This window comes from Heteronotia binoei, chromosome 5, assembly GCF_032191835.1.
Source record: "Heteronotia binoei isolate CCM8104 ecotype False Entrance Well chromosome 5, APGP_CSIRO_Hbin_v1, whole genome shotgun sequence".
NCBI classification, from domain to species: domain Eukaryota; kingdom Metazoa; phylum Chordata; class Lepidosauria; order Squamata; family Gekkonidae; genus Heteronotia; species Heteronotia binoei.
The window spans coordinates 113,164,045-113,177,135 of NC_083227.1; the positions used below are offsets into that span (position 1 = coordinate 113,164,045).

Genomic DNA, 13,091 nt, shown 5'->3' on the forward strand with positions numbered 1-13,091 from the left:
GTTCTGAGTATAGTAACAATAAAATCACCCATGAAGTCAATTTGAAAAGAAGTTTATTTAGATGTTTTCTTTGCCATCCTTCTGTAGGTGTGGCAGTTAGGGTGTCCCAAACAGAAGGTAGAAGGAAAAAACAATAATCTTAAGATTACATGCAGTGGGACAAAACTCTGTAAAATCAACAGGCCACAACTCAAATGTCAGAAAAACCATACAATACCCTTGGTAAATATATCCTTCTCAAGGCCTGTCGTGAGTAATCTTTCCCACAGCTATAGCTGTGTAGTTTGTAGGAACTGGCTCTCACATAATCATGACTGTTTTTAAGTTAAACAGCTTGGCTCTTGTCTGTGGGATCCTTTCTAAAGTATTTGTATGTACTGTCCTATTAGCGGTTTTCTCCAGACAGGCCCAGCTCTGGAGTCCTATTTTATAAAACTATCACATCAAGCATTTTCCCAGGCAAGTGGCAGATGAAGGTGTCTACTACTGCCAATGCTTCTGTCAGTGGTTCCAGCATTTTGCCCAGTTCTTAAAGAGAGTTTCACAAAACAATGTGCTATCAGCATTCTACCTCTAGATGAGGTTAAAAGGCCTCTTCCACTTTTGTCTATATACAAATTAACACACTACTGAGCCTTTTTATCGTTGCTTCAAATGTTTTTTTCTGTTAAGCTACAGAATTACTTGGAATTGAATTGCTGACATAATTCATTATGAGAAGGAAAGGATTGCTTTTTATCTTTCATATATCCATTAAATTAAGTATTCTAGTGACTGCTACACCAGATTTCACATCCTGTAGTTCTTCCTTCTGTTATGAAATTCCTTGCACTTACGTAAGAGCAGGAAAACTAAGGAAGGGTTTCATACCTGCTGATAATACATAGTTAGAAGCCAACTCATACCTTTCAGTAAAGGTAGAAACCCCTTTGTGTTGGTCTCCCATCCTTTATAATTAGTATAAACAGGAGACCATCACAAGAGGGTTTCTACATTTATTGAAATATACAAGGTGAGTTCTAAATATGTATTATCAGCAGGTACGAGACCCATCCTTAACAGTTTTCTTGCTCTTATCTATATGCAAAGAGTTAGATAGCAGGAGGCATTCAGTAACAATGTACCCTTCACATCTAGGCCAAAAGGCTGCACTTTGGGCCAATTGCCATGCTCAAAAGTTTCACAGAGATCATCTTTGTTAGTGTCTCAGTTGTTGCTCTTTTCTCCTCTGCCATGTACTTTAGAACTTAGTACTGATCTTCTTAGGAAAGTTTTTAAAATGTCTTTTAACTTAAGAGGTTTTAGGCCTCAGTTTTTTAAAAAAAGCATACAACTTTTCTCCTTACTGATCAAAACAAGATGACAGAGGTTTATTTCTAAGGTATGTGACAGAAGCAGCTCTTCATCAATTCATTGTTGAACTAACCCCAATGCGAATAGATCGGTGCATGGGAAAAGGGCAGAATATCTTGGTAGGAAGCAGCTGGCTGTTCAGCTAAGCCCTCCATGAAGACGCCTAGGAGTGGAAAAAACGGTGCCATGTGTACACAATGAGTTGTCATAGTTTACAGCACCCATAAAGAAACCACTCTTCCTCTGACCTAGGAAGCTGCTGTTCTGCCTCACTGAGCAAGCAGCAACTTTTAGGACTACAGCAGTTAGTGCAGCAGGCCAACATGAACTCCTGCAGGCACATAAGACTTCCCTATCAAGCCCTGTCCCCAAAGGTGCTTATTCCCACTGTCCATTTCCCCAACAGCACCTCCAAGACATGTCATTATCAAAAGATGAGGCGTTTCCCATCAGCTGGGTTTTGTTCCATAGGGCAATATGGACATTTCAGCCTGCAGAAAAGGTACAAAGCAAAGATTAGAAAAAGAAGCTCTTTATGCTGGCCAGTGTTATACAAGAGTATCCCTACGAAGAAACTGGGGAGAGACGCCCTTCCTGTGGCCTCCCCATGATTGACCAGCAAATCCTATTTCCACAGTTCCATTACATACTTTTCTTGCCTCTGGGTTGGTAAGAAGAAGGCTAATTTGGCCCTGGGGGTTCGAGGTGTCGATGCCTCCCTTAGCAACTACAGGAGGCAATGCAAGGGGTTCTCTCTATAGTTCTACAGGTATCAGTGCTAGGGGTTCTCTCTACAGCTGGTATGGTGATACCCAGCAGAGGGCAGCAGACAGTGCTGCTGAAGTATACTGGTGATCCCAAGAACTTGAATAAAGGTGAGGAATTTGACTTTCTACATCCTTCTAGGGGATCTGAGTAGCCTATGGTATCTCTCAGTGTGGTTATAGAACAGCTTGGTGATTGTTTAGTAGCATGGTATCTGATTTTTAGACGGGTTTATCACCCAAAAATTCTCAAGAACTCCTGACAAAAACAAGCATCACTCACTTCCCTCCATTGATGAGTTTGTTGAGAGCATCTCGAGAGATAACATGTCCACAGATGAGCTTAATGGGTGGGTTGGAATCTGTTGTCTGCTGTCGCAAGATAGGGCACGCAAAGACTGAATGATACCAGCACTTCATCCCCAACTCAATCTCAATCTATCAAGAGTAACAGAATAATCAGCCCCTTCATAGCTTCTTCCTCAAGGAATTCCCCACCTACAACCCACAGCTCCTCCATCACAACACTCCCAGAATGGGTCAGGCACTCACAGGTAGCTCATCCTTGTGGCTCCAGACACCTGTGCACTGTCTCTGCTCAATTACAGCCTTGATGTTCATCAGCACTGGTAGTGCTACACAACCTGCAGCAAAGCTGCAGAGAGAAAAAGAGCTCAGCACTGCCCAGTCCTGGTCCCCATCCCACTCATATCAGGCTTTACCTGACACTCAGGGGAGACTCCACTGAGAGGCCCAATAGGGCACAGGCATCACGAGTGAAAGTCTCACAAATCTCAGTCCAGTGGCTGTCATCAAGCAGGTGCCTATATGGAGAGTTCTTTAGGCCCAGGCGTAGGTATACCAGACTGCCCATCATCACCTGAATCTCTAGGTAGCAAGACACAGGAAGCACCACTCACATTAACATGCTCTTATTAACACAATACTTTGTCCTGTCCTGTGATCAAATCAGTTTCAAGCCTATATTTCCCTTGTTTTCACGCAAGGGAATGTCACATCTTTCTCTACTAAATAACTCTTCAGTGCCAAAGGTCTCCCCTCTAAAGGACAAACCTGGTATTTGACTCCACTGGACTTGGACTTGGTAAGGTCCAGAGAAATTTTGCCCATCACAACTCCTGATGAGAAAAGCTGAGATAATCTTTCCCACGAGGAAATCCTGGCAGGAAAGATGAATCCCTCCCAAGATCGCCTCTCCGAGAGGCAAGTGCCAGAGTAGGCTTCCAAACAACCTCACCTTGCTGGTGTAGGTGAGCAAAAGGCTGGAAATGGCGTGCATAGCTCAGGGCCTCTAGCTCCTTGCCTGGGCCACCAGCAAGAAGCCTGATGAAGTGGAGCCGATGTAGCCGGAACTCCAGAGAGCTGTTCAGTTCTGCCAGCTGCTGTCTGTGGAAGATTGCCCAACTGGGCAAAGGACATCCCTTCTTAGTACCAGAGACAGAACGTGATGGAGCAGTTGTCATAGAAAAAGGATACACTTCAAATCACATATTTACAGAGAAGCCTTGGGGGGGAGACAGAGAATATTAGCAATGTCCTCTTCATTATCTAGACTCACAAAGCTTGCAGAAAGACAAGGGCAGAGACCAAGAACAGTATTCACTATCAAGTATAAATATATTTTGGACCTTGTGGAAGGGACAGAATCAGTGGGAGAAAGGCAAGCAGAAATTCTCAATGCATGTACAAGGACAAAGAGAAGTAACGAGCCCCCTAGAGATTTAGTTCCTAGGAACAAGCTATGGGTTGGGGCCAGACTCATTTTTCACATGTGCAAGCAATTCCACCCACAGAACATGATTTTCATGTAGGGAGAGGAAGGAAAGTCATGCTTCTCAGGAGAAATTCTTGCTTTGCCAAAGACGTTAGATTGGATCCAGCCCTTTTCAAGGATCCTTGTCCTGAAGCATATGCTCTACTCAACCACCATCTTTTCAGGAAATATAGAAGGGGAAACAATCCTATGGAAAAAAAACTATACACAAAGGCTTCACTCTTACCTCAAGGCTGGATCCAGGTCTTGTTTGTGTAGAGCTTCTAGTATGCTGTTAAGTTCAAGAAATGGCTTTTTGAAATCTATATCTACATTCATGGTGGACTCCTGCAGACAGAAAATCGAAAAGTTGAATGGGACCACATTCCAGTTTCTCAAAGCAGCAGAGAATGCAATAAGGAAACAGAAATATTCTCAGAGTGAGTTTCAAGTTCCCAGCTTTGCAGGCAGGATGGAAGAAGTCAGCAGTACATCATAATAAAACCAGTTAGCAGGGTCAGATTGCTGTTTCCCTTGCATATGAAGGCAAGAAACAAAAATGTCTAGATCAAAGAACTCTGTGTCAGTGCCAAGTAATGGTCAACAGCAGAGAAAAAAATGCAAAGCTGTGATTATCAGCTCAGCATACTGCAGTAAGGGCTATTTGCACTTGTACTTCCTTTAATCCCAGTACCTGACACAGCTCCTCAGCCACTCCAAGCATCCCTTGTTGATAAAGGTGTTCTATAATGGCCAATACCAGGATCTGCTTCTCTTGGGATTCCCAGACCATTGCAGGAACAATGCCACACAAATCTGCATCAAAATTCTGTAACAAAGGAGGGGAGAAATAGCCATTCCAGAGTGCTATCAGGAAGCCCCACTAGCCATCAATTTTCCAACCCCCAAAGCATACATGCGGGACATTTTTTTTCAGTGCTTCCCCCCTCCCCATGTAACAATGAATGGATGGCACTGTCAATACAAGACGGACCAAGCTTGGCAATTTCAAAGTTGCAATGAATGGTTTTCATGTGATTATTCCTATGAATTCTGTACTATATGTTTGTTTTATCATTTTGTAAATGGGAAAGGGGCAGTAACAAAGCCACAACTATGTACAACAACCTAAATAGAAATCAAGTTATTAATTCACCTGATTGGTTTTAATTTGACTGGCACAGCTAAAGTATGTGTCTCTCCCACATGACAGAAAGGATATTATAATCTCCAGTCTGATATAAACTAACAAGTAGTGCAAGTGATGCTATAGAGAACAGTGAAACTAAGGTGCCCCAGTGACCTCCATGAATGACAGTTAAATACTGCGGAAGTAAATGGACAACTATGTCCACAGCATAACATGCACTATACTTTGGGTGTGCTAAAATTACTGTGTGAACAGTTTTCACTGCCTTTAGTTTCACTCCCCACCCCCAAAAATATAAATAATGTAAGGGGAGTATATGCTATAATGTGCTTGAATTTTGTCAAGTACTTTTCCAAAAAAATAAGTTTCCACATGAAGTTTTCAATTTGTTTATGTATAAATCAAAATATACATGCTAAATCACATCACACACCGCTTAAGGCTTGGAAAATTTTCCCGGTTCAAATTTTTCTGGAAAAAAATTGACACTTGCACAAAACAACTACCTACTTCCTACCAGCATTGAGTTGTGCTCTTTTACTGGCCAAAATCACAGCTTAGAGCACGGGTGGCCAAACTTGCTTAATGTAAGAGCCACATAGAATAAATGTCAGATGTTTGAAAGATATGAATGTCAGATGTTTGAAAATCACAAATAGATGGGTGAAGAGAGAGTTGGAAAGAAAGCAACTTTAACTTTAAATGCATTCTCCAAACCAGCCAATGGGGTGGCAGGGGGCTTCAAGAGCCACACAATGTGTGTAAAAGAGCCACATGTGGCTTCTGAGTCACAGTTTGGCTACCCCTGGCTTAAAGTAAAAATAGGGCAGGCTAAGAGACTACCACAGTGACTGCATGAGCTGCCTATGCATCTGAGCTTTCATTTAAAAATACAAGAGTCTAGTCAAACTTCCTGTGAAAAAAGTAAAAAAAATAGATTTATAAACAGAATGTGGTTATCATTTACTGTCTAAGAAAAAAATGGCACTTTTATTACATGGTTTATTTTATGTTTCATTGTATTATTTATAAATCTCATCATCCATCTCAACTCTCAGCAAAAGTAGACTATAAACAAAGTGAATACAAGTATTTAAAATGTACACAGACAGACCTTTTTCTCAGCAAAGGTCCCAGTACACAGGTCCCAGTACCAGGGCACCAACAACTTTCCCGGTGCCCATCAAATGTTTTTTAAAAACTGGGCAGGGACAGATATGGGTTTTGCCCACTTGGGCTTCTAATTGGCCAATGGACATTTGATCGTCTGTGCAGACTTTTTATAAAGTTGCTTTAGAAACAGTTGTCACCACAGCACTAGGATCTTCACTGTGTGACTGAAGGTAAGTTGTGTGTAAGCAAGAAAACAGTCGAAAACCCCTATGCTCATTTTAAAGGGAATCCTGTTAAACAGACCTGCCTGAGAGATATGCATGGCCCTACTCCCCTGATATTTTGTGGTTGGCTCTGCCTCTTGCAGAAACCATTTTGTGGTTGCGCTCACCGCAGTATGTCAGTATTTCAAAGGTGCCCACAGGGTCAAAAATGGCAAGAACCCCTGGTCTAGTAAATCCGCATTGTTCTTAACTCATATTTCACAGTCTCCCAAAATCCCTGGTATTGAAACACAGTTTAAGTGAAGGGTAGTGGAGATGCAAAACTTGTTCAAGTAATCCAAAGCACACAGAATTACAAACTCCAGTTTAGATAATCTGATTTCTGGGAATAAATTATAAAATAATATGGAAGAAGATACAAAAAAAATTAAATCAATGGAATAATTAGTATTTGAGTATACTAGGGAAGATTAGGGCACTTAAAATGTTTATAATACTTAAGATGATGTATTTGTTTCAGGTACTTTCAGAATGGGTATCTAAGAAAAAGTTAGCAATGTGGGATAAGGCATTAAAAATTTGGCTTTTTGGGAAGAAACAAGCTAGAACACCAAGGAAAGTGATATATTTGTCAAAGGAAGATTTAAGTTGGGGTATGCCACAGTTAGAAGGATATTATGAAGCCTTTCAAATAAATATGTTGTTGGAATTGGATGGTAAAAGTAAGGATAAATGGGTCCAATGGGAAGATTATATAGGGTGGTGATTGGGGGAGAACTGTCCCAGAGGCGTCCACTTAATTGGGGGGTACCTCAGGGGGCGGTCCTCTCCCTGATGTTGTTCAACATCTACATGTGCCCCCTTGCCCAGAGGAATGGGCTGGGTTGTCACCAGTATGCTGATGACACCCAGCGCTATCTGCTAATGGATGGCCAGCCTGGTGATGTCCCAGAAAATCTGGACCTAGCGCTGCAAGCCACGGCAGGTTGGCTCAGGCTGAGTAGATTGAAGTTGAATCCAGCAAAGACAGAGGTCCTTTGCCTGAGCCGTGGCGGCCTGGGAAGGGAGATTCCCCCTACCAGTTTTTGATGGTGCGCCATTGGAAACAGCACGCAAGGTCAAGAGCTTGGGGGTGCTACCGGAGCCTTCCTTGTCAATGGAGGCCCAGATAGCAGCCACTGCTAAATCTGCCTTTTTTCATCTTAGGTGGGCGAGGCAGTTGGCTCCCTTCCTGGAGCATGATGATCTGGCAACAGTGATCCATGCAACGGTCACCTCGAGGTTAGACTACTGTAATGCCCTGTGCATGGGGCTGCCCCTGTGCCGAACCTGGAAACTGCAGATAGTGTTACTGGGACTCCCTAAGTGGGAGCACATACAGTCGAGGCTACAGGAACTGCACTGGCTGCCAATTGTGTACAGGATTCATTACTGGTTATTACCTTTAAAGCCCTATATAGCCGAGGACCTGCCTACCTTAGGGACTGTCTCTCCCCATATGTTCCCCAGAGGGTACTGAGATCCGGCTCGCAAAATCTTTTGACAATCCCTGGGCCGAAGGAGGCCAAACTGAAAGTTACGAGAGAAAGGGCCTTTTTGATCACAGCTCCCAACTGGTGAAACCAATTACCAGAAGAGGTGCGAGCCTTGCGGAGCCTTAACCAGTTCCGCAGGGCCTGCAAGACTACCCTCTTTCAGCTGGCTTTTTCTTAATGTGGAATTTATTGGACCGTCATCACGTAAAATTGTGTCAAGATGAGTAACATTGAGATTGTAGCACCGAATTAATTTGTTGGTTTTAAATTTTATTTTTTAATTAGATGGCTTTAATGTAATAGTATATTTTAATTGCATAATACAATTGCTATGTAACTAGTGTATTTTTATTATTGTAATGTCTGTATTTTATGCCATGTAAGCTGCCCTGAGCCTGCTTCCGCAGGGAGGGCGGGATATAAATTAAAAATTATTATTATTATATAAATAGAGGAGCAGGCAGATTTGGAATATTTACACAAGGATTAAAGGAGGAGATTGGGAATACAATAGACCCAAGACAAACAGCATTAAAAATATGGGGGTGGGGAAGCAGGTTAAGTGGATGCCTCCACTTTCAAAGTGGGTCCCACTTGAATCACTAAATGAGGAATTTAAAAATTTTGAGGCAACTTTTTGGAAGGAGCTAAAGGGAAACGACCTATGGAAAGTGAATGATATGTATAATGCTCAAGGGTCTTTTGCCAAAATTTAATCACCTTAGAACACTCCCACCAAAGATGTGCATAATATCTCTTTTCCTTTTTCACAGTGCCAACAATCGGATGTCATTCCCTTGATCATATAAGATAGTTGGAGATGGAGATGATATAAGAAATGGAGATGAAATTAATTTTGAAACGGTATAGGATGCCTGCTCAACTATCTTATATGATCAAGGGAATGACATCCGATTGTTGGCACTGTAAAAAAGGAAAAGGGATATTATGCACATCTTTGATGGGAGTGTTCTAAGGTGATTAAATTTTGGCAAAAGATTTTGGAAAAGGTGGAGGAAGTATATAAGGTTAAAGTGGAGTTATCAGGGAAAGTGTTATTTATGGTAATATTGGGGAAATATAAAACAGATAAATCCTATCAGGATGTACTTAAAGCTATGATTTTATCTGTCCATGCGGTTATAGCATTTGGCTGGAAAGATAATACAAAATGGACTATAGGCAGATGGAATGGTTATTTATATGAATGGGTACAGTCAGACATATTAATGATATTAAAACAAGAAAAGCTAGGTGAGGATAAGATTGAGGAAGTTAAGAAGAGATGGTTTGAGTATATAAAATGGGTAAAAGCAGGGGGGGCCTATCTGAAGGACCGTCTCTCCCCATACGAGCCCCAAAGAGCACTGAGGTCAGCAGGGAAGAACAAGCTGACTGTCCCTGGGCCAAGGGAGGCGAAATTACAGAGCACTTGGGCACGGGCCTTCTCCGTGGCAGCCCCGTGCCTGTGGAATCAGCTCCCGGAGGAGGTGCGGGCCCTGCGGAGCCTAGACCAATCCGCAGGGCCTGCAAGACCATCCTCTTTAGGCAGGCCTTCCTAGACTGCTGACAAAGGATGGTCCAACGGATGATCCAACAAAGTAACTCTTTAGTGATCCTTGCCATTATATAAATATGTAAATGGATAAATAGCGCCCGGAACATCTCTGCTGCTGTTAAATTATAAATTATATAAACTGGATTAGTCTTAAAATATGTATTTAACTATGTATAATTTTAATGTCATTTTTAATTATTGTATTCTGTATAATGTTTTATTGAATGTTGTTAGCCACCCTGAGCCTGCCTAGGCGGGGAGGGCGGGATAGAAATAAAATTTAATAATAATAATAATATTGGTTAAACTCCAAAAGGTGTGCTTATGGTTACAGATATAAAGTAAGGAATTATTGCTGGTTGTTTTGAGGGGGAGGGAAATAAAAAGGGAGGTGGAAACAGAAGCATTTGATGTATCGAGGTATATATGTTATTTATTGTCTGAGTTACTTGGAAGCAGGATCAAATTCTTCAATAAACTATTTGTTTCATTTTTTAAAAAAAGATAATCTGATTTCTTGGAACAAAATCTGATATTCCCTCATGCAGAATTCTAGATTTCTGTGTAATACATATGAGCAGGGCTTTTTTTTTTTTTTTTTAGCAGGAACGCACAGGAACGCAGTTTTGGCTGGCTTGGCATCAGGGGGTGTGGCCTAATATGCAAATGAGTTTCTGCTGGGCTTTTTCTGAAAAAAAGCCATATGCTAAACAATGGTGATGTCAGGGTGTGTGGCCTAATATGAAAATGAGTTCCTGCTGGGCTTTTTCTACAAAAAAGGCCCTGCATATGAGGAAAGCCACTAGTTTTGAAACCTAGCAGAGCATCTTTCTGCCTGCACAACAGTAGGCTACTCTGAAGTGTGGGTGTTACCAAAACAAAAAATAATGAGATGAGAAGATAAGCACTGCACCCATTCTTGGTGGCCAGTTCTTTGCAAATGAGCACCATGTTGCATGACTAAAAATAAGGTTACATTTCCTTCTAAAAACCTAACTGTACAATAACCAATTTGAAATGCCTTGGTTCTCATCTTCTTGAAACCCAAATCTTAACTGATTGAGATACTCACTCGGTCAATTGCCTTGCCCACCCGAGAAATGCTGCTATGAATGTCTTTGTGATCTGAAGCTAGATTCTGCACAGTGTCCTTGATCTTCTTACAACACTGGGACATTACCAGGGACAGCGTGGCAGATAGTGGTGTCCGTTGTAAGGCTGCAGTAGGCGAAAGCATTGATACTTTAAGTGCTGATACAGTTTACAGGTCCTTGCAATAAAAAGCTTCCTTGCCCACTACTTCCATCTGAAAACAGCTTGGTACATCAGTAACCAAAATCTTTTCCCAGATGTTACGAGTAACTTAGATTCAACAGGACTAGATCCAATGTTTTAGGGAATTAGGAAACATTTCCCCCCACAGTCTCTATAAAGCAAGAGTGGAACTAATTCTAAAAATCTTACTACTCACAAATTAATAATAAATATCAGTCAGAATACAACACATGTAGAAGAATATCCCAAACAGGCAGGAGACATATTTCCTGTCTTTCTCTAATCTGCTAGTAGGAGAAAGATCAAAGATGGGAAGAAAACTGCTTCAGACTCCTGCAACACTCCAAATCAGCCTACTATTTAAGACAACTCTTCCCAAGCCTTGCTGTCTGTGTCCCCACCTGTAGAGGTGAGGATAGTGAAGAACATAGGCAGGGCTTTTTCATTGTTGGCTCTTCACCTTTGGAATGCCTTCCACTTTGAGGATTGCCTGGCATCTGCTTTTCTGTCCTTTAAGCGAGAATTCAAAACAGAGAATTCAAAACAGAGGCCTTTTAAATGAGGGTTTGCATCTTTTCAGCTGTGCTTATGGTCTGTTTCTAAGCCGAGAACTGTTTTGTGACTATCATTTTAGGCCTCCGAATGCTGTTTCATGCTGTTTTATGGATTATTCATATTTTGAATAGAAAATATGCATAAATATGAGGTGCTGTTTTTGAGCCACCTCAACCAGGCCTGTGGAGCAGCAGCATATTATATGTTTTCTAAATAAACAATATCTTCAAGGCCAAACTATTTGAGGCTTGTGCAGCAGCCAAGTGCTAAGCATTTCCAAATCAGGCCAGATTTCCAAGGCCATCACTCCCAATGATTCAAGAGCACTGGGATTTCTTTTAATATGGGGCAACACTTTCAGCAACCTTTTAAAAGAAAGTGAGATCACGGATTGATTTTTTTTTCTTTGTTGGCTTTGAAAAAAGCATTCTAGGGAGGCTGCTCTCTCTCTCACTTCATAAGATTTTTGCTGTCTTCCACCTGCATTATATTGACTTGCAAAAAGGACACATTTCAATGAGAGTTGCGCATAGAGATTGGCCCTTAAGACTGTACACTCTTAAGCATCTGAAAGGGTTGCCAACACACCTGGAGAAAAATGTCCTGTCCGTTTATTAGGGGCTTAATTGTGGAAATGGACAGTTGAAACTTTTTTTGTCATGGAGATCAATAACAGCATCTAGTAATTAACATTCCGCTATGCCTCGATTAAAAGCACAGGACACTTTTTTCTCCTCAGGCAGCTGGCACGCTTGTTCTTTTCAATCTCTCCCGCCTCGTCGTTGCCTCCGGACGGGCGGGGAGAGACGGCCCACACGTACCTGCAGTGCTCAGCTCCGCCCTCAATTGGCTGACGTAAACCAGCAGCTCCTCCAGGCCTCGCTCGCAATGCTGGCCGTAGCAAAGGAACTTCTGCAGCACTTTGTCCAGCTCCCTCTCCACGCAGGCGCACCGCTCCATTGGCCAGGCCTGCCTGCTCTGCACGACCTGGAGGCGGAAGAAGAGCGTTCAATCGATCGCCGACCCTGCGAGGAGTCCTGGCAAGGAGTAGGGGCGCCCAGCCCGTTGTCCTCACCGCTTTGACACTGGCAGTTTCAACCGGGCGGGTTAGGGAAGAAACTGTCACTAGAAGAATAGCTGAGGCAGGGCGTGTGACAGAAAGGGGATGCGTGTCAGGACTGGCTGTGTGAACAGGCTTCTCGGAGTCTGGAAGTGCCCAAGTTGAGAGGGGCAGAACCCCGGAGTCGTCTGCTTACCACAAACAAAAGCCTGGGCTGGAAAGACACTGCCCTTCCGCGAAAACATCCCCTCCCGCTGCAATGGCATATTCCTTTATTGGTAGGTGTATGGACTGGACTGAGCTATTCCGAGGAAAACGGGGTGGAGAAGGGGGCATTGGGGGAAACTAACCTGAGAGTTGTGAAATGACAATCCCGGATAACAGACTGATGTTATATGCTGGCGTCCTCTTTCTCCTGATGCAGTCCTATATAGGTATAAAGTTCTCAAAAGACGGGGCAAACCATCCTCATTTAGATAGGGTGTGCCTGGAATGAACCATAAACTGGTAGCAGCTGGGTGGGACAAACCATGTAGCTGTGGTAAATTAGGGGGTGACGTGCCGAGCTGGGATGAACCATTTTGTAGCGAATCAGAGCTACTTCCGATTCGAGAACCCTGTGTGGAGCCGCAGTGGAGGTTCGGCAGTGAGATGAATCAAGTCTCAGTGCTTCCACTGGTGGTGCCCTGACACTCTTTGCTTAGCTCTTCTGAAGTACTTTTGTTAATTT

The 13,091-nt window shown here is 42.6% G+C and overlaps 1 protein-coding gene across 2 annotated transcripts; it reads right to left on the bottom strand.

Annotated features, from left to right (window-relative positions):
* Nucleotides 1-36: 36 nt before the first annotated feature.
* RMND5B (required for meiotic nuclear division 5 homolog B) lies at nucleotides 37-12,920 on the bottom strand. Of its 2 annotated transcripts, XM_060240136.1 has the most exons (10): nucleotides 12,712-12,920; nucleotides 12,123-12,288; nucleotides 10,544-10,689; nucleotides 4,586-4,720; nucleotides 4,139-4,239; nucleotides 3,376-3,542; nucleotides 2,840-3,005; nucleotides 2,670-2,772; nucleotides 2,401-2,555; nucleotides 37-1,844 (listed from the first exon to the last, which is right to left on the bottom strand). In XM_060240136.1, exons 2-10 carry the CDS (start codon nucleotides 12,259-12,261, stop codon nucleotides 1,781-1,783), a joined length of 1,176 nt encoding a protein of 391 aa, XP_060096119.1. In that variant the 5' UTR covers nucleotides 12,262-12,288; nucleotides 12,712-12,920; the 3' UTR covers nucleotides 37-1,780. The 2 variants fall into 2 exon arrangements, with proteins under 2 accessions (XP_060096119.1, XP_060096120.1); XM_060240137.1 differs by lacking the exon at nucleotides 12,123-12,288 and having other exon boundaries at nucleotides 12,712-12,918.
* Nucleotides 12,921-13,091: the final 171 nt, after the last annotated feature.

Coding starts and splice junctions, on each gene's coding strand:
- RMND5B (XM_060240136.1), bottom strand. CDS start 12,261: ATGGAGCGGTGCGCCTGCGTGGAGAGGGAGCTGGACAAAGTGCTGCAG. Junction 2,773..2,839: donor GAGTCTCCCCTGAGTGTCAG/GTAAAGCCTGAT, acceptor TTCTCTCTGCAG/CTTTGCTGCAGGTTGTGTAG. Junction 2,556..2,669: donor GCCACAAGGATGAGCTACCT/GTGAGTGCCTGA, acceptor TACTCTTGATAG/ATTGAGATTGAGTTGGGGAT.